The sequence below is a fragment of the Echinops telfairi genome, unplaced genomic scaffold (assembly GCF_000313985.2).
Source record: "Echinops telfairi isolate 266 unplaced genomic scaffold, ASM31398v2 ScPeMD7_7469;HRSCAF=8507_1, whole genome shotgun sequence".
NCBI lineage: Eukaryota > Metazoa > Chordata > Mammalia > Afrosoricida > Tenrecidae > Echinops > Echinops telfairi.
In genome coordinates this window covers 43,101,140-43,122,101 of record NW_022111373.1, presented here as the reverse complement: position 1 = coordinate 43,122,101, position 20,962 = coordinate 43,101,140, and the positions used below count along the sequence as shown (strand labels likewise).

At 34.5% G+C, this 20,962-nt stretch overlaps 1 protein-coding gene across 15 annotated transcripts in view; it reads left to right on the top strand.

The window, feature by feature from the left end:
* The window catches only part of PPIP5K2 (diphosphoinositol pentakisphosphate kinase 2), a 96,094-nt gene that overhangs the window by 72,205 nt on the left and 2,927 nt on the right, over positions 1-20,962 (top strand). For 3 of the 15 annotated variants that reach the window (XM_045285092.1, XM_030888918.2, XM_004706591.3), the window contains exons 24-30: positions 7,203-7,373; positions 9,466-9,639; positions 10,834-10,903; positions 12,549-12,668; positions 13,548-13,610; positions 17,425-17,565; positions 20,461-20,586. In XM_045285092.1, coding sequence (XP_045141027.1) covers positions 7,203-7,373; positions 9,466-9,639; positions 10,834-10,903; positions 12,549-12,668; positions 13,548-13,610; positions 17,425-17,565; positions 20,461-20,586 — 865 coding nt within the window. Of the gene's footprint in view, positions 1-7,202; positions 7,374-8,697; positions 9,441-9,465; positions 9,640-10,833; positions 10,904-12,398; positions 12,458-12,548; positions 12,669-13,547; positions 13,611-15,184; positions 15,313-17,424; positions 17,566-20,460; positions 20,587-20,962 lie in introns of those variants that run through there. The other 12 variants (XM_030888921.2, XM_030888920.2, XM_030888923.2 and 9 more) reach the window with 10 other exon arrangements.

Here is a 20,962-nt window from a genome sequence, read left to right as displayed (position 1 = left end):
TTAAGACTGTTATTATTCCTGTAGACATATCTATTTGTATTACTTTAATTAGGTCTACAGAAGTAATCCTTTACAGTGGGATTGCTGAATCAGAGTATTTCTGTTTCTAGTTTACTGAAAAGGTGCCATGCCATTTTTCATAATGGTTATACCATTTTACAATCCCACCAAGAATGGGTAACAGTTCTAACTTACCATATCCTCGCCAGCATTTGATTTATTAAATCATTTTTAAAATTTTGAGGTCTGAGATCAGTGACATTTTAGCAGGAATGAATATTCCATTGATTTTTGAATGAAATCTCTCCTTTGTTTAATTGTGCACATGCAGAACTTGTGTTTAGGCCAAGAGGCTAGCTGTTCAAACAGAACAAGGGAATACTGCCTGGCATAAAATCATGAAAATTTGCACATCAGGTTGTATCTTTTCACCATATTGATTCATTGTATATGCTGAAAAAACATATGAGAAGCTAGGCTAAATGAACCAAGAATGCATCAGAATTGGAGGAAGGCTTTATTAATAACCTGCGATATGTAAATGATACAACCCCGCTTGGTGAAAGTGGGGAAAACTTGAAGTTCTTGCTGATGAAAACCAAAGACTGTATATAGCCTTCAGTATGTGTGTGCAATTCAATGTAAAGGAAATAAAAATCCTCACAACCACCCATGGACATCAGGATAAATGGAGGAAAGACTGAAATTGTCAAGAATTTCATTTTACTTGGATCCACAGGAAATATCCTGAAGAAATCAGGAAATCACGAAATCAGATTGGTACATGGCATTGGACAAATCTGTGCAAGACCTCTTTAAGGTGTTAAAAGAACAAAGATGTCACTTTGAAGAGTAAGGTGTACCTGACCCCCAAAAAACAAAACCAAGCTCACTGCCATCAAGTCAGTACTGACTTAAGGCAACCTGAAACTGTAACTGTTTAGGGGAGTAGAATGCCCCATAATTTTCCTTCAGAGCTGCTGGTGTATTTTCAATTGGCCTCATGTGCATGTAAAAGCTGGACAGTGAATTAGGAAGAACTCAAGAGAACTTATTCATTTGCATTATTGTGATGATGAAGAATATTGAAAGTACCATGCACTACCAGAAGAACAAATAAATCCATCTTGGAAGAAATACAACCAGAATTCTACTTGGAAGCAAGGATAGTGAGATTTCACCTCACACACTTTGGACATGTTATCCGGAGAGACTACCAGTATCTGGGAAAGAGTATCCTACTTGATAAATAGAGGGCCAACAAAATGAGGGAGAGGTGAATTGGCGCAGTGGCAGTGATACACGCTAAAACACAGCAGCAATTGTGAGGATGGCACAAACAGGGCTGTCTTCTTTCTTCTGTTGTATCTAGGGTTAGTATGCATCAGAACTTAATAGAGGCAGCTAATCAACACCGACAACATCTTTTCATGTGTTTATTGGTTACTTACATGTCCTTGTGAAGTCTGTATCTTTTGCCCATTTAAAAAAATTTCATTTTATTGGGGGTTCATACAGCTCATATCACAATGCATGCATCCATCCATTGTGTAAAGCACATTTGTACACTAGTTGCCATCATGATTTTAAAAACATTCTCTTTCTACTTGAGTCCTTGGTATTAGCTCCTCATTTTTTTTACCCATTTTTTAATTGGATTTTTTTTAATGTTTTTGAGATTTGGTTGTTGAAGTATTATCTTTCTAGGTCCTTATCAGATGTGTCATCTTTGAAAGATCCTTAATCTGTTGGTTGTCTTTTTTTTAAAAACAATTTTTTGTTTTGAATTAGGTGGGGACGTACATTTCAGATCAACACTTTTCTATTCGTTTTAAGCTACATATCAACCAACCCCCACCCTCCACCAAATAGCTCACACTGTTCCCCCTCCTTTAATTTTTTTCCCCCTCTCTGGTGAATCACTGTCTTATCCTTTCACCCAAGGTAATACTTGTCTACCCTGTAGCCTAGTGCTTCTTACACAAGCACCCTGACACTCCCCTCCCCCCGCCCCCCACATACACATTACCCTTATCCTCTCTGCCTTGTAAGTGCCAACATCTGTTTCTTTGGGTATAAAAGTCTTTTTGTCTTTTCTTTTTCCTTCATGACAGTAGACTCATACAACATTTGTCCTTTGGGGATTGACTGGTTTTGCTCAGCATAATGTTCTCCAAGGCCATTCATGCCATGAAGTGCTTCATGGTTTCATCATTGTTTTTGAGCATGCATAGTATTCATTGTGTGTGTGTCCCCACATTTCTTTATCCATTCTTTTACCGGTGAGCATTTAGTTGTTTCTTCTTGCTGTTTAGAACAGTGCTGTGATGAATATGGGTGTGCATATGTCTGCTTGTGCTTTTACTCTTTTACTTCCTTAGCATATATACCCACAGTGATATTACTGAATTGTATGGAATTTCTATTTCCAGTTGTTTGAAGATACACTGTAAATGCTTTCCACAGTGTTTGTATGTGGGTTGAACTGTGTATGTGAGTTCCAGTCAATCAGAACCCTCTTAGGATTTGATGTTTATTTGTTTGTTTTAAATTGGCTCCCATTGTTTGTGTAAGGTGGTATGTCATCGTTGCTTTGATTTGCATCGCACAAACGGCTAGTGAGCATTTCTTCATATGTCGGGTGGCCATTTGGATATTATCTTTGGTAAGCTGTCCATGTCCTTTACCCAATTTTTAATTAGGCTGTTTTTCTTTTTCTTCTTGGAATGTTATGGTTTTATATATATTTTAAGGATTAGTTACTTGCCCCTGTGTGTTGGCCATTTTTTTAAACCCCTTTGTATAGCTTGTCTTCTTAACTTCCAATAAAGACTTTTGATGAGTACAGGTGTTTAATTTTTATGAAATTTCAGGTATCTATTTTGTTTTTCACTGCTCTGTCATTTGTAGTTCTATTTTATAGTATATTAATTTTTAAAAGTAAGTCCCATAGTTTTGTACTATATTTTCTTCCCAGAACTGTATGGTTAAATCTGTGATCCATTTTGAGTTAGTATTTGTGTATGGTCTGAAATATAAGTCTTGCTTCCTTTTTTGGCATGTGCTTATCCAATTTTGCCAGCACCATTTTTAAAATAGACTATTCTTCATTGTTTAAGAAAATCATTTGTCCATAGGTTTCATTCTGGTTCTAAATTCTATTCCATTGCTCTTATCCACTCTTATCCATTGAGTCTATTCCATTCATGGGCCCTTATTATAGGCTCTCCAAGGCTGCATCTTTTGTTAGAGCTGACAACCTCATCATTCTCCCATTAAGCAGCTGGTGCATTTAAATTACTGACTTTGCAGTTAACAGTCCAACCCAACAGCACCACCAGAGCTCCTTTTCCACTGGTGTAGTAGTTAGGTGTTAGGCTACGCACCAAAAGAAAGGTCAGCAGTACAAAACTACCAACTGCACCTGGGAGAGAAAGTCTGCTTTCTACTCCATAAACAGTTAGTCTTGGAAAGCCATAAGGTAGTTTGTCCCTGGTCTATAGAGTCGCTATGAGTTGCCATTGAGTATGGCTTTGTTTTTTTTATATACATTTGAGAGGGTACCAACAAAGGAAAGAAGCTCCGCCAGGTGGAACTTTCATAGTACGTACACATTTTCCCAGTAGGCAAACACCAAGCAACTCGCTCTGAGTTAGTGCTCCCAGTGGCATTGCCTGGAAAACTTCTCTCTGGTCACAGTGAATTTTTTCATGAAAGCAGTTTTGCTCCAACCTCGTTTTTTGTGATGATTGATATAAGAGAACAGCATGTACCTGTGAAATGTTGTTTCCTGCTCGTGAAAAATGCCACAGAAACTGTTGTGATGTTGACTACAGTTTACAAGGACAGGGCTATGGGAAAATTCAAGTGTACAAGTGTTTACAAAAAAAGTGAAATATTGATTGATGACAAACCTCATTCTGGATGTCCATCAACTTCCTGAATAGACGAAAGTGTCAACTTGTAGTACATTTGGAGTTTGTTCCACCAGGTCAGACTGTTAATCAAGCTTTCTATTTAGAAGTTCTGAAAAGATTACATTAACAGTGTGTGACAAAAAAGGCCTGATTTGGGGGGACTGGTTTTGCCGCCATGACATTTCACCTGCTCACACAACCATCTCAGGGCACCAGTTTTTGGCAACAAACAGCATGCCTCTCTTGCACCTGACTCATCTGACCTCACTCCGTGCGACTTCTTTTTGTTTCCTTGAATGAAGAGGGACATAAAAGGACAATAATTTGATAACATAGCAGAGATGAAGAAAAAACCAGGGGATGTGCTGTCGGCCATCCCAAACAGATGAGTTTGAAAAACATTTCAAAGAATGGAATCACAGATTTGACAAATGTGTTTAGGGTAATGGAGAGCACTTTGAAGGTGATAAGGTTGTTTTGTAGAAAAATTTAAATACATAGCTTTGAAAAAAAGTCCGGGTTTCTTTGTTTTGTTTTTGAGCACACCCTCATATGTATTACTGAACCAGTATCAGGTCATTTTGTTTATTGTGGCTGTATAGTATCCTTTGAGGTTGGGAAGTATGAGACCTCCTACTTTGTTCTTTTCTTTCAGTATTGTTAAGTTTCCAAAATATATATTGAGGTCAGGAGGGAGAAAGGATCACAGAGTTTTTTCTGTATAAAATCTTGTAGGAACTTTATGGCTTCAGCTTTAACACTTGGGTCTTTAACTCATTTTATGTTCATTTTTATGTATCATGTTAGGTATGATTCTATTTTATTTTGTATAGTCTTCCTAAATTGTAGAATGTGTCTTATTGTGTTACTGTGCTTCAGTTTATTCACTCAGTAGATGTATATTTGGTATGACATTTTACAAATTGTCATTTATGCTATACTGTGAGGTATATGAGGCTGTTGTGTTTGATTAAAATTGAGTTGACTAAACATACTTACAGTAAATAACAATTTACCATAGGTTCAGCTAATCAGAGGAAATCAGAAGGGGCCTTTAGAAAGTTTATGGAAATTGGAATTAATTAATATAATTTAACTTTTCTCAACATTTTTTTATTCTATACCATGTGGCTAAACTAATGGCACTATCAGTGCATCATAGTTATTGGGCACATAACCACAAGGTCAGCAATTCCAAAGTGCCAGCCAGCTCCATCCACAAGGGATGGATGAGGCTTTCTACTTTTGTGAAAATTTACAGGATTAGAGACTCACAGGGCAATTCTATCCTGCCCTATAGGGTCACTATGAATCAATATTGACATGTTGACCTGGAAGTGATGCCCCAGGAGGTCTGATGGATAATGTTCTTGTGTTAGGCAGGGTTTTCTAGAGAAACAAAACCAGGACACTTATTTTATATATATGAGAATAGGTTATACAACAAGAAGTTAAGTAACAGCTAATTAGTCCACACAACAGTACAGAGGGCTCAGTTCAACTCACTTTAGGAGAACAGTTAATATACTGGAAGTCCTTCAACTCAGGTAAGCTGCTGGGTGCAAGGTCAAGGAAGCAGAGTCTTGCCCGCAGACAGCAAACAGCAGGGTGGGTATTCAATAGTCAGTAGCTCAGGAGCTTAGTGAAGCAGGCCTCAATGGGATCTCAAACTCAAGTATGGCTACAGGATCCACCAGCCTAAAGCTCAAGCAATGTATGCACCTGCAATGTGAAGAAGCAGGTCTTAAAGGAGACTCAAGCTCTAGCAACCAGTTCCATCAGTTGGCTTGGCCCACAGGTCATTTATGAAACAGGTCGAGGCAGAGAACTAGCTAAAGCAGCAGCACATTGGTCTAATCACCAGGGAACATGAGGGAAATGGGACATGTATAAAGCATGGATGCTTGAATGGATTTGGGGCTTGAACTTAATTCTATCCCCAATTCAAGAACAATTTGTTCTTAGGACATGACTCTGTTTGATGCTTATCCTCATGAAGAGATCGCTAAAGATATGGATGATGTAGCAAATGTGATGAAGACACTAGATCGCACCCAGCTATCAGACAGAATTGCACCTGGAATCTTAAAGGCTGCAATCAGCCATTTAAGTGAGGTGTCAAATAAGTCCGCATGGAAACAGCACACCAGTCTGTGTGATCCAATCACTCATTCACTGCTATCAAGTCAATGCCTACTCACAGCAACCTATAATGACAGGGTAGAACTGCCCCTGTTCCGTTTCTGAGACAGATTACGGGAATAGACTGTTTACGGAGTGGCTGGTGGTTTCAAATTGCAACCTTGGCAGTTCACAGCCCAACTCAACTATTAAGTCATCGGGGCTCTTCCTGTGTGATCCAAGTATTGTACACAATTTAAGCTCTGGTAATATACCCTCCCTTAGGTTTGGATCATATTATTTACAGTCCTTGGGTCACAGAATTGTAAATAATATCCAAATCTAAAGGAAGGAATGGTATCAGAGCCTAAATTCTGAGCACCTGGTTTGGAGAAGGCTATGGATGCCAGTAGAAGCCCAAAATCCATTTTCAGGGTCCACACATGGTGAATCCCTGAGGAATGTGAATAGGCCTATGAACAGGCAGGATTGTAAAGTCAATTATGGCAGATGTAGTTAGGCTAAAATGTAATATCATTTGATTTCCCTTCTGACCCATTTTAAAGCAGTTTCAGTTAAAAAAAAAGGGGGGGTGGGGGGAATACACACGTTTTTGTCCCTAGTGAAACTCCTTTGACCGTGTACCAGGGATATGAATAATTTTTCTATCATGTAGAATGCACTGAAAAATGGATTGCAGATGCAGTTCGGGTAAAATCCAGCTCCCTATCACTTTATCTCCCTTATAACCATTTAAGTGTTATAATTTTTAATATCTCCTCTTTTTCTCTGTTGAGGTTTTTATTTCTTTTGTTAGTGTTGTTAGTTTTGTTTTTAAATGTTCTTTGCAGTGGGGTGGGAGGTTTTTCTGTATATGAAATCCAAGATAGGTAAATCTATAGAGACAGCAACTAGATTGATGGCTCCTGGGGGGAGGGGAGGTATGGGGGTTTGGGGGCAAATGGGGAGTAGAAGAATGAGGAAAATGTCCTAAAACTGATTGTCGTGGTGATTGCATAACTCATCTTGATGTGATTAAACTATTGTATGATATGTCTATTACATGCCAGTAAACTGTTAAAAAAATAGTGGGATTTTTCCATTAACTTTTGACCCCTCATATTTCTTATGTGAATTGTAAGTGTTGCGTATCTTTGGTCACAGAATGAAGGCAAGAAATGTTGTTTTAAAATTGATAATGATGATGAACCACACACGTCTAAAAGAGATGAGGTTGATCGAGCGGTGGTATTATTCAAGCCTCTGGTTTCAGAGCCAATTCACATACATAGGAAATCTCCACTTCCAAGATCTAAGAAGATAGCTACAAATGATGTAAGTACACATACATGTTATTTTTATAAAGTCAACTAACTATATTTTAATAAAACAGAAAAGAAAATACAGCTTTTATTATAGAAGTTGGAAATTTGACAGAATATTTAATTGTCAACTGTTTCAATAAATTTCAAAAGCATAGCGACAATTAGAAAATATGAAGATTACTTTTAGAACTTGGAGCTTTTTATATACTTTTATAACCACTGTATAGAAATATTTAAAAGACCTTTCTAACTTGATAAATGATCCACTCTTTTACTTTGTCATTTAATAAGTTTTTTTACTCTTGCTGTTAAGTTTGATGGACCAGGAATAATTAACGGTAGAGAAGAATTGTTAAAGATGCTTCAGTAGTAACCCTTTTCAGTAGAACTGCAGGCTAAGAGAGAGAATTCCACATTGTTAGCCTGTCTGTAAAAGTCAATATAGTGATAACAAAATGGACAATATTGTTGAAAACTTATCTTTATATTAAGATATATAGTTAATTATATTAGGTTAATTCTTATTCTCACTAATAGAATAAAGGTTAAATAGCTATTAAAATAATATTTTAAAGAAAAGTCAACTAGGTGAAATGGAGCTTATTAAGTAAGTCTTTAACATCTGTATATTTTTATGCCTTAAATACCTGTATACTCTTTGGGATGACTTTCCTAACACTGACTAAAGTCAATGCTTATAAATGCTTTTTAAATAATACAGTAAAAGTATAAAGCAAGAAGTTAACTTTAACATAGAACCATTAACTTCTACATTAGAAAAATATTTTGTGTTAATTTTTAAATATGCTAAGGCTGAGGATAATGTAATATTATCTAGCAGTTGATGGGTAAGATTGTAAATTATATCTAGTTCAGGTTCTCTTAAATGTGGTATTTTAAGTTAAATACAAAAGAGAGTGGTAAACAATTGTAGGATTACTTGTTACAATTTAATTAACAAATTAGAAATCTCACATACTTTTCAAGTATTCTTAATTTTAGAAAACAAATGAATAACATTAATATAATCTAAACTTCCATTGACATGAGGGCAGTGCTTTTGATGTGTTGTTGACCAAAACTATCCGTGGCTAATTACATAGTTCATAATTTCACCATTAAACACTTCCCTCTTCCCTCCCAAAAAAACTATTTTACATGTGTACAATATAGCAAATATATTTTGTACCTCATCTACACTTACAAACTCTTCTACAAAAATCACTGCCTTTATTAACTCTTTAAACGCAGAACATATTTATAAATCTTTTTCTCTTAAATAGTTGCTTTTAATAAAGTATTTCTGTGCTATGCTAAACTTTTACTTCCATAAGGTAAATTATTCAAGTAAAACTTTGAAGACTTTTTCCAGCGCCCATCATCTTCATGGATACCAGACGCTTGTACTTCCAAAAGACATACAGAGAAAAAGACAATTCTCTTCATTTTGTGCAAGTAGATTTTACTCTGTCCTCCCTGTCTGAAAAGTGATCCTGCAAACATGTATATAAAAATGTTTGCTGCATGTTTTGCCTACTGAACTCTAAAAATAATCTCTGGCGGGGTAAACAAAGAAGTGGCTTAAAAATGTAAACAAGTGTAGTTTCAATCCATTTATGCTCTGAATTTTTTTGTGCTTACTAGACTTTTTTCCCATTGAAGTTTATGCATAGAAGTCGCTTAGATTCTTTGCACACAATTCTTTAATTTTCTGGGTTAAAGAGTGTATCCAATATAGCACAAAACCACTTAGGCAAATAATTTATATTTAAAAGTTTACTAAAATAGAAAATTGTTCAAAACATTTTTTAGTTTTAAGATTAAATGAACAACTATTATTAAGCAGCCTAAATAACTTATAGATTTACCATAAGGTATTCCTTATCCTTATTATCACATATAATTAGATGTATAATTATTACTATGAAATTCTCAAATATTAAAATATTTGGCTCCCAAGTTATTGTTTAATAGCTTTAGAAAAATTAATAAACAAATGCAAACAAACTGTATTTTTTTTTCTTTTGGATCATTTGCCTCGTTGTATCTAACTTTGCATGCTCTGCTTTTTTTTTTTTTTTTTGCCCCTTTCTCACTTCCAGGAAGAGAGCCCCCTGAGTGTGTCTAGCCCAGAGGGTACTGGTACCTGGCTGCATTATACCAGTGGTGTGGGTACTGGGCGTCGAAGACGCAGATCAGGGGAACAAATCACTTCTTCCCCTGTCTCCCCCAAATCATTGGCTTTCACATCCAGTATTTTTGGCTCATGGCAACAGGTTTTTAAACTTTACTTCATTAAACATTTTTCCGCCCTGCATTCAGAGCAGCAAACAGCTCTCTTTGAGGACATCTAATCCCTTGTATTTACATCAGAGTAAATCCTTCTGTTTGGGGGTTAATTTAAAAAATGCTTGTGATGACTGACAATATTTGAGGCAAAGAAACGCTTTCATTGTATGTGTTCAGCATTTTTTCTGGGAGAGTTTTAAATCCAGAATTTTAAAAATAATACATTTTGTACTTCTGGAACTTTAGCTTGGTTAATATTTTTAAATAAGGAAGAAAGTTCTCTTTGGCTTAGTTGTCCTTTAAGACTTACAGAAACAAAATTGCTTAATTTGATAATAGGGAAATTTAATAATTTTTTGTCTAATTGAAAAAATATAGATTCCACTTGGAATTTGCTGATAACATTTCCAAAAATATTGGAATTTTAGTTTCCCATTTTTAATAGCACATTTTGTCTTGTATTGATCATTCTCTCCCTTGCTGTTTGAACATTTGGAAGTACCTAATTTAGCCATGTTATATTGTGTGCTTCATTTAAAATGTATGTGCCCATCAACAATTTAAGTAAATAAAAATCTTGTAGTAAATAAAAATACCCAAGTAAATAAAAATACTGTAGTTTGAGTTACAATGCATGGTCTGCTGTTACACATGAGTTTTCTGAGAATTTCAGCAATTTCCTTTTGGAAATAATGCATTTGATTATAGGAAAAAGGGATTATGGTATCTATTAAGCTGTGAATATTTAAAGTTTGCTCTGATAAAGCCTGTGCATGGATCAGTTATTGTATGGTGACCTCAACAGTCTCTGTCTGTCTTTTCTTTTGTTTGTGGTTGTTTTTCTCCTCTCAAATACAGGAGCTGTTTAAGAGTGGGAATTTGGCTTCTCTTAAGAGAAAGTGAAATATTATATCAGTCTATCAAATGATTTCTTTTCATCTGTCTTGTTTCATACATGATGTTTTATTCTGAATGCCTGCTTTGCACCACTTCATTGCAAGGACCTCATATGAAATGGACTCCCTTCCGAAGGGGATCTTGCATGATTTTTCGTTTTATGTATTTCTACTAATATTTATCATTCAGCTTATTAACCTTTGTCTGGACAGGCTGCATATGAAGTATGGGCTTTTGTCTTAATGAAACTATTTTACTTCATTTATTTTGCTTTCCTTGTCCAGGTTGTCTCTGAAAATACTAATTACTTACGCACACCAAGAAATCTGGTGGAACAGAAGCAGAATCCTATAGGTATGTAGTCTATTGAAAATTGTATCCCATTGTGCACAAATGTAAAACACTTTCGTGTTGAAAGCATGACTCAGTGCTATGCTCTAGTTTTTATTTAACATATACTAATTCAGAAATCCTGAGTTGTAAAACTTGAAACATGGAAGTTATCACAACTAGCAAGAAATAATACCCAGTGTGGAAACCAGTCAAAGATACAGCCCAGTTGCCAATACTGATTTTTAACCTTTAAGTGAATAAATGAAAATATAGTGTGTTTTAATTTAAGCAAGACAAGTTTTCAAATTGATAAAAATTAAGGGATGCTATTATATGCAAAAGGTTTTTTTGCTTTCTAATACAAAATTTCAAGTGGGGAGTGTTCCATGTCCTACCTGCATATATATTAATTTTCTTTTTGAGCTGCTTTTAAGGAAAACTAAAGCAAATTAATGAACAGTGGCAATGTGAGTTAAAGAACATAATTGCTTCCTTGCTAACAACTCAATGCTACATTGGAAAAGACCTTTCAAAATTCATTTGGTTTTAAGTTTGTGGTTGTTAAACTATGTGGGTACAATGTTATTTTTTTGTAAAAAGTTGTCTAAAGAAACTGAATATAAGCATAAATATTTCATTGTAACTTTATACAATGCATATATTGTGAATTCGATATTAGTTTTACAAATTTTCTGTTGATGCCAACATACTTGAAGATCTTTAGTTATTTAGAAACTCTGTTGATAGGTTTTAATAGTCCTAGAATATCATTTGAGAAATTAATATATCCCCCCCTTCTTTTGTATTTGTATCACAATATAGTTAATGGAATTTATTTAATCTCTAGCCAGTTGTGAAAGTTTTTCTTGGATGTAAGTACTTGCTGCAAATTAAGCATCGACTTCTTATGGCTGTGTTTTACTTGCTAATAATGGGTTTCATTTGGAATGTTCCTCCAAATTCTTCGCCTGCCTTGAGGGTTTTATTAATTAAGATATTTTCATTATTAAGTATTAGAAGTTATTTAAGCATGAATGACTTAAAAGAAATTGCTTTTATTTAAGCAATTGCTTATTTAAGAAATTGCTTTTATTTAAGCAATTACCTGACCTCCCCCAAAATAAGCACTCTTTGATTTGCTTCATTTAATAAAAGTGAAGCATTGATAATTCTTAATTCAATAATATCAGAAAAACCATCTCTATTTACAGGCATACATTACAAAATATTGATTTAATATGACAGTGTATATTTGGAATTTTTCTTTCATTTTCTCCATGTGGTATGGTCTTGGAAATAATAATTTTGGCTTGGGATTGACAGAATCTCATTCCATCTGAAAGTAATTTTTATAGTAGTTTTCTAAATACTTTCAGGACAATATGTTTATTTTGAGAGCATATTATTTTTCCTCAAAGATAATACTTTGTCTAGTGTTAAATTCTCCCCTTTAAACATATAATGGTGATGATGATTGGTAGATCATTAGAAGAAGTATCCTAAAATTGATCATTAGGACATTAGAAGCATATTGTGAGCCTGTTCACGGTGCTGCCATAGACTGCCTTATGAATGGTAAGAGCCATGTTAATTGCATGCTGCATGAATTCCCAATGCGAATGGAAGAACGCCCGTTGTTGTATGTATTTTCTCTAACTCCCATCAGGGTCTCACTGTGCGGGCCTGTTTAGCACCTCGGTGCTCGGGGGTTCTTCAAGTGCACCTAACCTACAAGATTATGCTCGTACTCATCGTAAAAAGCTGACTTCTTCTGGCTGCATAGATGGTATGTGCTCACATGCGCACACAGATTGTTACCTACACCCATGCACACCCGCATGAGCATAAGTATGAGAGGAAAGCCTAAAGCTACTGAATGATCTCAGTGGAGTCCTAGCACCCTTTGTTTAAGTCACTATCGGTGCTCTGTGTTTTTACAGCTTGAACTCATGTTTCATCAATTTTAATTAAACTTAAAGTACTGTGGAATGTAAAATTTAGAACTGCAAGGAATTACATGTATTCCTCTTTTAGATAGTTGACAAACATATTATAAACCCTAAATCTTCGATCTTTTAAATTTTTATTCATTGTAAGCGACATTTTACTTATTGCCGTTGATCGAAATAAAACAGAGAATGGAAACTTTATAAGTGGAAGAAAATATATTAAGAATAATTTTATAAACAAGCACAGGCTAGGAGTATTTTATGTTCCCTACTGAAGGAGATCCTCTCACTATTATTAATATTCCTTAAATATAATATTCAAAATGTCTTTTTAGGCTCATAGGAGAGGTTTGTCCCTTTTATTAATAGCAGTTTGGGGTTTTTCGGGTTTTGTTTTTGTAGCCTTTTAAGGTTTAGAATCACTTAAATTTTTTTCTCACAAGTACACTTTTGTCAGTACAACATGAATTTATCAGAACTGCCAACTCATCCCGCTTTTCTTTCTTTTGTATATTTCATTGAACCACCTTGCCTTCATCATCAAGCCAGTTCACTTCTTTTAACCAGCATTTGGCTTATGAGCCTTTCTCGTTATCCCTCTGCATGTCACCTAATTCTAACTTCCTCATATATTTGTTTTTCTCCTCTTTTTTTTTTAAATGTCCCTCTTTTGGTAGCTATTATAAATTTCAGGTACCTGTTTTTCTCTTTCTCAGACGCCACACGCGGTTCTGCTGTTAAAAGGTTTTCTATCTCATTTGCTCGACACCCAACCAATGGTACGTTTTGCTTTTATTTTAAAAGATACTTCTCTGCTTCATCCCGTTTTTGTTTTATTTTTTTCTTTTGTTTAAAAATCTGGATAATACAGTATCATTCATTTCTTGTTCCTTAATTTCGGTTGGCATACAACTCCAATTTACCACATTATTGATACTGTGTAGCTCCTTTTTTGAGCTGTAATTTACACAAATGCTTAACACCACTCATCAAATGTTTACATTATCATGATGATGAGCTTTAATACTAAAGTAACTCCTAAAAATTTCTTACGATTTCACAAGTGATCAGTCTGCATAATTTGTTCTTGATTCTTAGTAATTCAATTTTTTTCTAATTCCCTTTTTGATCACATTTGTTTTTATTGAGATTCTTAATGGAAATAAAGAGCCACCCATGCCAAATAGCCAGATGAGATGTATCTCTGAAAAATGCATGGGCACCCAGGGGTGCAAATTTAACTATGTAATATCTATCCCTCCTCCTTTGTCTAAAGCAAAACCTGAATTGGTCTGGAGCACTCTGATGATTCCATTCAGCATTCACTCTGTTCTGGTATGGCAATGTGGTTTGCGTTTGTTGAGAAACCAATTCCTTAAAATAAAAAATAAAAAAGTCTAGAAGCCCAATTGGTTAAATTAAAATTTTGAGCTTTATTTATAAACTGAATCGTTGTCATAGCTACTTACAGAAAATTTAATCTGTAAGGCAAGATGGCAATTTTACTGATCTCTTTTTAAATAATCCAGGATCCAAGAATTAAAAAGAAAATACAAAGGCTTCTGCTTTCTGTTTGGGATGTAGGTACTTCTGTTCCTGGTACCATTTTCTTTTACTGCAAATAAGTCTTTTATGAAGCTAAAAGATTAAACACAAATCTATGGTTATTTCTCACCTTCTGGATCCATCCTTTAATTATGGATTTAAATAACAATTCACAAATACTTCTTGAAGGGGGAATAAGAAGATCTCATCCTCAACAAGTGAAAATTTTGCTTTGAAGCCTAATGTGCTTTTCCTCCATTCTAGCTATTTGAGTATTTAAATTTGAAGAGAAAATTTCATAATTGATACAGCTGCAACTTCTAAAAGAAAATGAATATATAAGAACCTCAAGTCATGAGAAGAACAGAAAACACAAAGATACAAGAAGAAATTTCAGGCTTAAGACCACATTTTTTTTTAAATACAAATTACTTATGTGTTTTTAGCCAGCATTGTCAGTTTTATCTAGGAGAAAATTTTTAAAAACAATTTTTAAAAAAGAAAGAGTATTAAATCTAACTTAAGATAGCATTATTTATATTAGTTTCATTTTTGCTTTAATTTTTTTTCGTATGCCTTGTGCAACTTAACTACTTTTCTATACCTAGAGTCACTTAATACTTCAACTAGAAATATTACTTCTGGGTTTTCCAGATTTCAAACTGTTTCTTCTTTTTAAAAAATTATGCGGTGTTATCTGTCCTTTGAATTGTCATTTGATTCTTCCTTTCACTTTTTGTTTCCCTTACCTTTCGTGTTACTTCCATCTTATCACATATCATGGACTTACCCCTCCCTTCATCTTTAGTTCAAGGAACATGGTGAAACAAGTATCTTCTGACAGTGCTTTGCCTTATTTTCTGGGCCTCTGTGCAGAACACCTATACCTCTATAGGTGCTGGTCCGTTTCCTCTGTGGAATTTCTAGGCTCCAGTGGTATGTTTTTATAGCTTTTAAACCTGACAGCAGGGTGGCTTTTTAAATTGCTACGCTAACCCTTTCATTGTGCATTAAAAACAGTGTACTCAAAATTACATGGGGAAAAAGAAGTCTAGAGGAACTTGATACTAATGTTATTTGCCTATTGAGAGCTAAAAGGCAAGTAAAGGAAAAACTGTTGTTACCAAAGACTTTTAAAGATTCTAGAGAAAGAGAAAAAATATCTCCATTGTTTAGTATAATGCAAAGAAAGGGTTTGTGTTTATTTGCATGAATCGCATATGTTTTAAAAATGTAATACTGTGCCAAGCCTAATTTCTCTAGTGCTTAATTTGTAGGTGCTGTAACTGCTGTTGTGGTATTATAGTGACTGTTTGTTGGTTTGTATGGTTGAGTTTTCCTAAGCATTTATACTGTTCTATCGTGCTTTATTTGCTCTTAAAAATTTAGCATATTAGCTTTGTCTTTTGTCAATTTCCATTGAAAAACTAGACTTTCTTCTAACCAAAGAAATTCCATTCTCCAGCTGAAAATTAGGCAGTTCTTGAATCAGTATTTCCCCCCCAAAATGAAATAGCTGAAATATGCATTCTTTTAGTTATCTAATACTCCTAAAACAGAAATACCACAAGTAAATGACTTTAGCAAACAGATCATTTTTTCCCCCACAGATTAAGGGTCTAGAAAAGCCAATTTCAGGGAATCATCTCTAAGGGAAGATTTTTTTTCTCTGGTGGGTCTGTAGAAAGGACCTATATCGTCACCTTTTCTTCCGGGTTCCTTGGTGATCTCCATGTGGCATGGCATTTACCTTACCATATTTCTGAATGCATATTGCATGCTTGTTTATTCTCTTTTATATCTCGAAAGAGATTGGCTCAGAATACACCCAACACTAATCATTCCACAGTAACATAACAAAGAAAATGCATTTCCAGATGTAATTATAACCATAGGCATAGATTTAGGATTTGCAACACTTGGGAGAAGGATTTAAGAAGTTCAGTAGGAAATGGAATGAAAAGATAATGGAATTTTTCCGCAAACTTTTTGAACTTGTGAAAGCTTGTAATTTGGGGGTGCATCATTTAAGTCCATACTATCAGTCAACACTAAATTGAACATATACACCTTTTGAAGCAGAACTTTGCTGTCTATTTGTGTTGAATTAACTTTTATGTTGTAATTAGTATATTAGACTTCATATAAAACTTTTAAGAATTCTAAGTATTCCATTTAAGGGCAATTTGTTTAAACTTTTGAAAGAGTGGATGCAGAAAAGTTTATTTTTAAAAGTATATGAAAGCAATTTTAAAAGCCATTCAGTTTGAACTAACTTTAATAAGCCGTTAATGTTTTTGATTTTTGAAGACCAATAACACATTCTATGTTTTAACTAAATAACTGTCTTTCTAGGTGTTTTTGTTTCACTGATGTTATTAATATATATGAATGGTTATTCATAAAGCTTGTTATTTCTGTGTCATTTATTGGGTATGAATGTATTTGTTGTATTGCTTTTTCCTTTCCTCAGCCAGTGATTTCCAGTAATAGAATTATTGTGTAGATAAAAGGTGATTTGGAATTTTAATTCCAGCATCAGTGAGTGGGTGTTGTTTGGGTGTGACAACATTGAGTATTTTTGGCTTTGTCATGCCTAGGAACATATTTAAAACCACTCTTCATAAATAATTACACACTTATTTTTCAACAAGAAGTTACCTTTAACATTCTGACATGCGGGACACTTTATGGCATCAGACCTAACTTTTAAAAGAGAAACACTTTAAAATTGCATATATTTTTTCCGTTTTCTTTCCCCAGGTTTTTCCTTCAAGTGTTATTCTAAGAATGTACCAACATAGGGAATGCAGTTGTGTGCATGTTGTATTATGTGATTGCATTTAAAAGAAATCTTTGTCCCACCTTGTTCTGATTCCATATTGCGTAGCATCTGGTGTCTTGACTTCAGAAATCCTCATGTGTTGCATGTGACAGATTGAAAAGATCTAAACTGTCCACTTCTAAGCAATGGTTTTCTTCCATTTTAATTAATGACTTTGTAAAAATATCCAACTTCTTTTGTCGTTTTTGTTTTTCCTTTCTTAGGCTTTGAATTGTATTCCATGGTGCCATCTATTTGCCCTCTGGAAACGCTTCACAATGCCCTGTCTCTAAAGCAGGTGGATGAATTTCTTGCTTCCGTTGCTTCCCCATCAAGTGAAGTCCCACAGAAGAGCCCTGAAATGAGTAGGAAACTTGTCTTTATGATACTATTTAATTGTTAGGCGGTTGTCATCTGAATATGCTATGAAGTATTAAAGTTTAAACTCAAGCAGTGGTGATGAATAGACTTTCGGCAGAGGATGGTGTGTAAAGGGTCATTATTAGAAATTCTTTGGTGTGTAATGGGCAATGTACCACTTCTCTTGACTCCACAAAAATTAGCTTTCTTAGAAAAAAGAAGTAAAATATTGGATCCAACAACAGAAGTTATAACAACATAACACGGACTATATTTGTGAACGCTTCCACATCCCTTTTATATATCATTTTCCGATAAACTTTAAAAGTCACAAAGTATCAGTCCATATTCATATGCAAACACCCCTTCCCTCTGTACTTTTGCTTAGAAGGAATTCTTGGTTGAAGACAGCAAACGAGTGCAGCATATTTTCAAATAGTGTTCACAGAAAATATTCTGAAGAAGTTTGTTTTTGTGAAGAAGATTCATTCTAAATAATTTTTGGAAACTATATTTTACCCCATCTTCCTTTGGAGAGTTAGATTAGCATATAAAAAAAGGCTGAGGTTCTCTAAGAAAATGCTGTATGGCCCAGTTTATCCACAAAATAAATTGTTTTTGGTAATACATTTAAACATGTAGCATTATTCCAAGGAACATCATTTCAGGAAATGCCAAGGGCTTTTTAACTAATTAGAAATCATTTGCTAATGTTCATTTTCAGTTCTATAAATCCCTTATCACAGTGATATTTCTACTGTGGGAAATCTTAGTTTCATACTGAGAATAAGAATCTCTCTAGTTCCAGCTATATGTTAGAAAAGCTACAAACTCTAGGTTTCTACTAAGAATGAAATGATACTAGGGTTCTTTGACTGAAAGGCACTTTTATGCTTTCTTAGTTATTCTTTTCCTTTGCCAGGACCACCATACTTTAGAAAGATTTCACAGTGGGGTTTTTTGTTGTTTTGAATTTTTTTTTTGGCACTTTATAAAGTATTTCATTAAGGTTTACAGGGAAGATCATCAGTTTCATATTCACATTATATTCTATACAGATGATTCCCCCTGAATATTTATAGTGTAGTGGTCTTTTTATTCTTTTTTCCTTCTGGTATTGTATGTTAGCTTTCACTCATTAGTGGTAATGATTATGGAGAACTATTTATTTTGAATTTTCAAAAATATTTCATGTTAGGAATGGCTTCAGGAAGTATGTTTTCATTTCAAGACTGTATATTAGAATATCTAATTCATTATAAATTTGGTTTACTCCTCTTTATAGCCCATAGTACTCCATATGATATAACTTCTATAGGCTACAAAGTCAACGTAAGTTAAAGAGTGTTTACCTCCTTTGATGTTCTCTGAGACCTGAGAAAATGGATAGTGCTCAAAAAGTAGTAGAGAGCTTGATTACAATCTGGCTTACTCCTCTCCTTGATTGTTGCTTCAGTGCCTCTCTGAGGCAGGGATTTGAAATCTTAAAATAGAGATCAAAGAAAGATTTTAACTATTAAACTTGAGGTAGATAGCAATACTATTTCGAAGATGTGCAGTGAATACCTTATAGGTATAGTAGCATTAATGATACTTGTTTTGTAGAAGAGCATTTTAATGGAATATTTTACAGTAATTATAAACCATACAAAAATAGCAATTCTAAGGCTCAGTCTGTGGTGCTGTTATTTTATTAGAACTTAATTTTTGTGGTTAGTGAGTTTAGTTCATCACACTGCATTAATGAGGCCAAGGGTAGTAGATTCCCTTTCCACTTGTTCTAATTAGCTTTTCTGTATATCATGAATAAAAATTATGCCCCAGTCCCTCTAACTTTCTTGAAATGTCATGCTCATAGTTTTCAGGAAACTAGATGTGGAAGTAAATATAGTGCATGAAAGTCATTGGATTCCCATACTGTAGAGAGAAACTTGTTCAGTGGACTTCAGACCACATTCCTTCATGAGTTTGTTTAGGAAGAGAGAAGTTTGCTGGATGTTCAGGGCTTACATCTTCTCTGTTGCTTCGCCCAGAGTATCTCTGCTTTGGTCTATTTTATTTAAGATTTAATTTGAAGCAGCTTACTGTATAAAGGGAAAAAAGGAGAAAGACACAGTTCAGAAAATCAAATAGTTAGTGATCAAAGTATCTCGAAACCCTAGGCCTACTAATACCTATAGCTTTCTATTCTTTTTGATATTAAAATAAGCTGCTAATATGATTGATAAATATGATCTATTCTCTGCCAGAGCACGCTATTCATAAAAGTTACATCAGTTAAATAACTTTTTAAAATGTATATCTCTTCAGGCTCTCTTTGTCCTCTATCTTGTTTAGAGGGGAAATAATATTGAAAATTATCTTCCATGGTGATAAAACTCAATTGAGTAAAATAGGAAGACAACCTGACTTACTTAGTTACTGGTATTCTAGTTAGTCTATTCTTAAATATGATAGTTTAGAAGACTGTTGAGTTTGTAGATATGCTATCCATACATCTCCACTTGATAATTTTGAGGAGAAAACAAAATTATTTGGGAAGATTTTGGCTTAAAGCTTACTAACTGTGATACCAGGCAATACAATGATACCAGACTCTCTACCACTCTTTAGGAATCTGAGTTTCTAACAGGGCAAGGGAAAATTGGTCTGTTGGCCTATTCTTGAGGGCCGTTTTTTGGCATGTACTATTAAAATGTCTAAGGTTCACATTATAAACAATTCGGTTAAGGAAGTGAGAGAACTATCTTCTTTATAGAAATGATGGTTTTGCTGTAAACCTTGGCCATGGCTATTTTCTACACTATTATTATGTAGGGTCACTAAATATGCTATAAGGATTTTTCTGAAATATAAAGATAGATGAAAATTATTGATTTGCCTTTGTTTTTTACCCCCAGCTTCTACAACTTTACGTTCGAGCCCAGTAGTAAGAAGAAAAATATCTTTAAATACATATACACCTGCAAGGATCCTCCCAACTCCACAAGCTACCTTAAAGAATACTAAAGCAAGCAGCAAACCAGGTTAGGGGTATTTGTGGGTTTGTGGCTTCTGCAACAGTTAAGGAGTAATAATAGCTTGATTTTTAAATGCAAAAGCTGTTTTAAGCCTGAGTTTTTTATATTGAAAGCATGTTTCTAATTATAACCTTTTATTTTTCCTGGTAGAACATAGAAAACACAATGTTCAAGTGTTTGGCTACTAATCAAAAAGTTGATGGATCAAATCCTTCAGCCACTCCCTGGGAGAAAGATGTGACACTCTGCTTTCATAAAGATTTATAGCCTGAAAATTCCTATCGAGCAGTTCTACTCTGTCCCAGCAGGTTGATGTGAGTCAGAATTGAGTCAGTAGCAATGGGCTTGGTCGCTATTTGTCTTTTTAGTCAGTAGGGGTAGG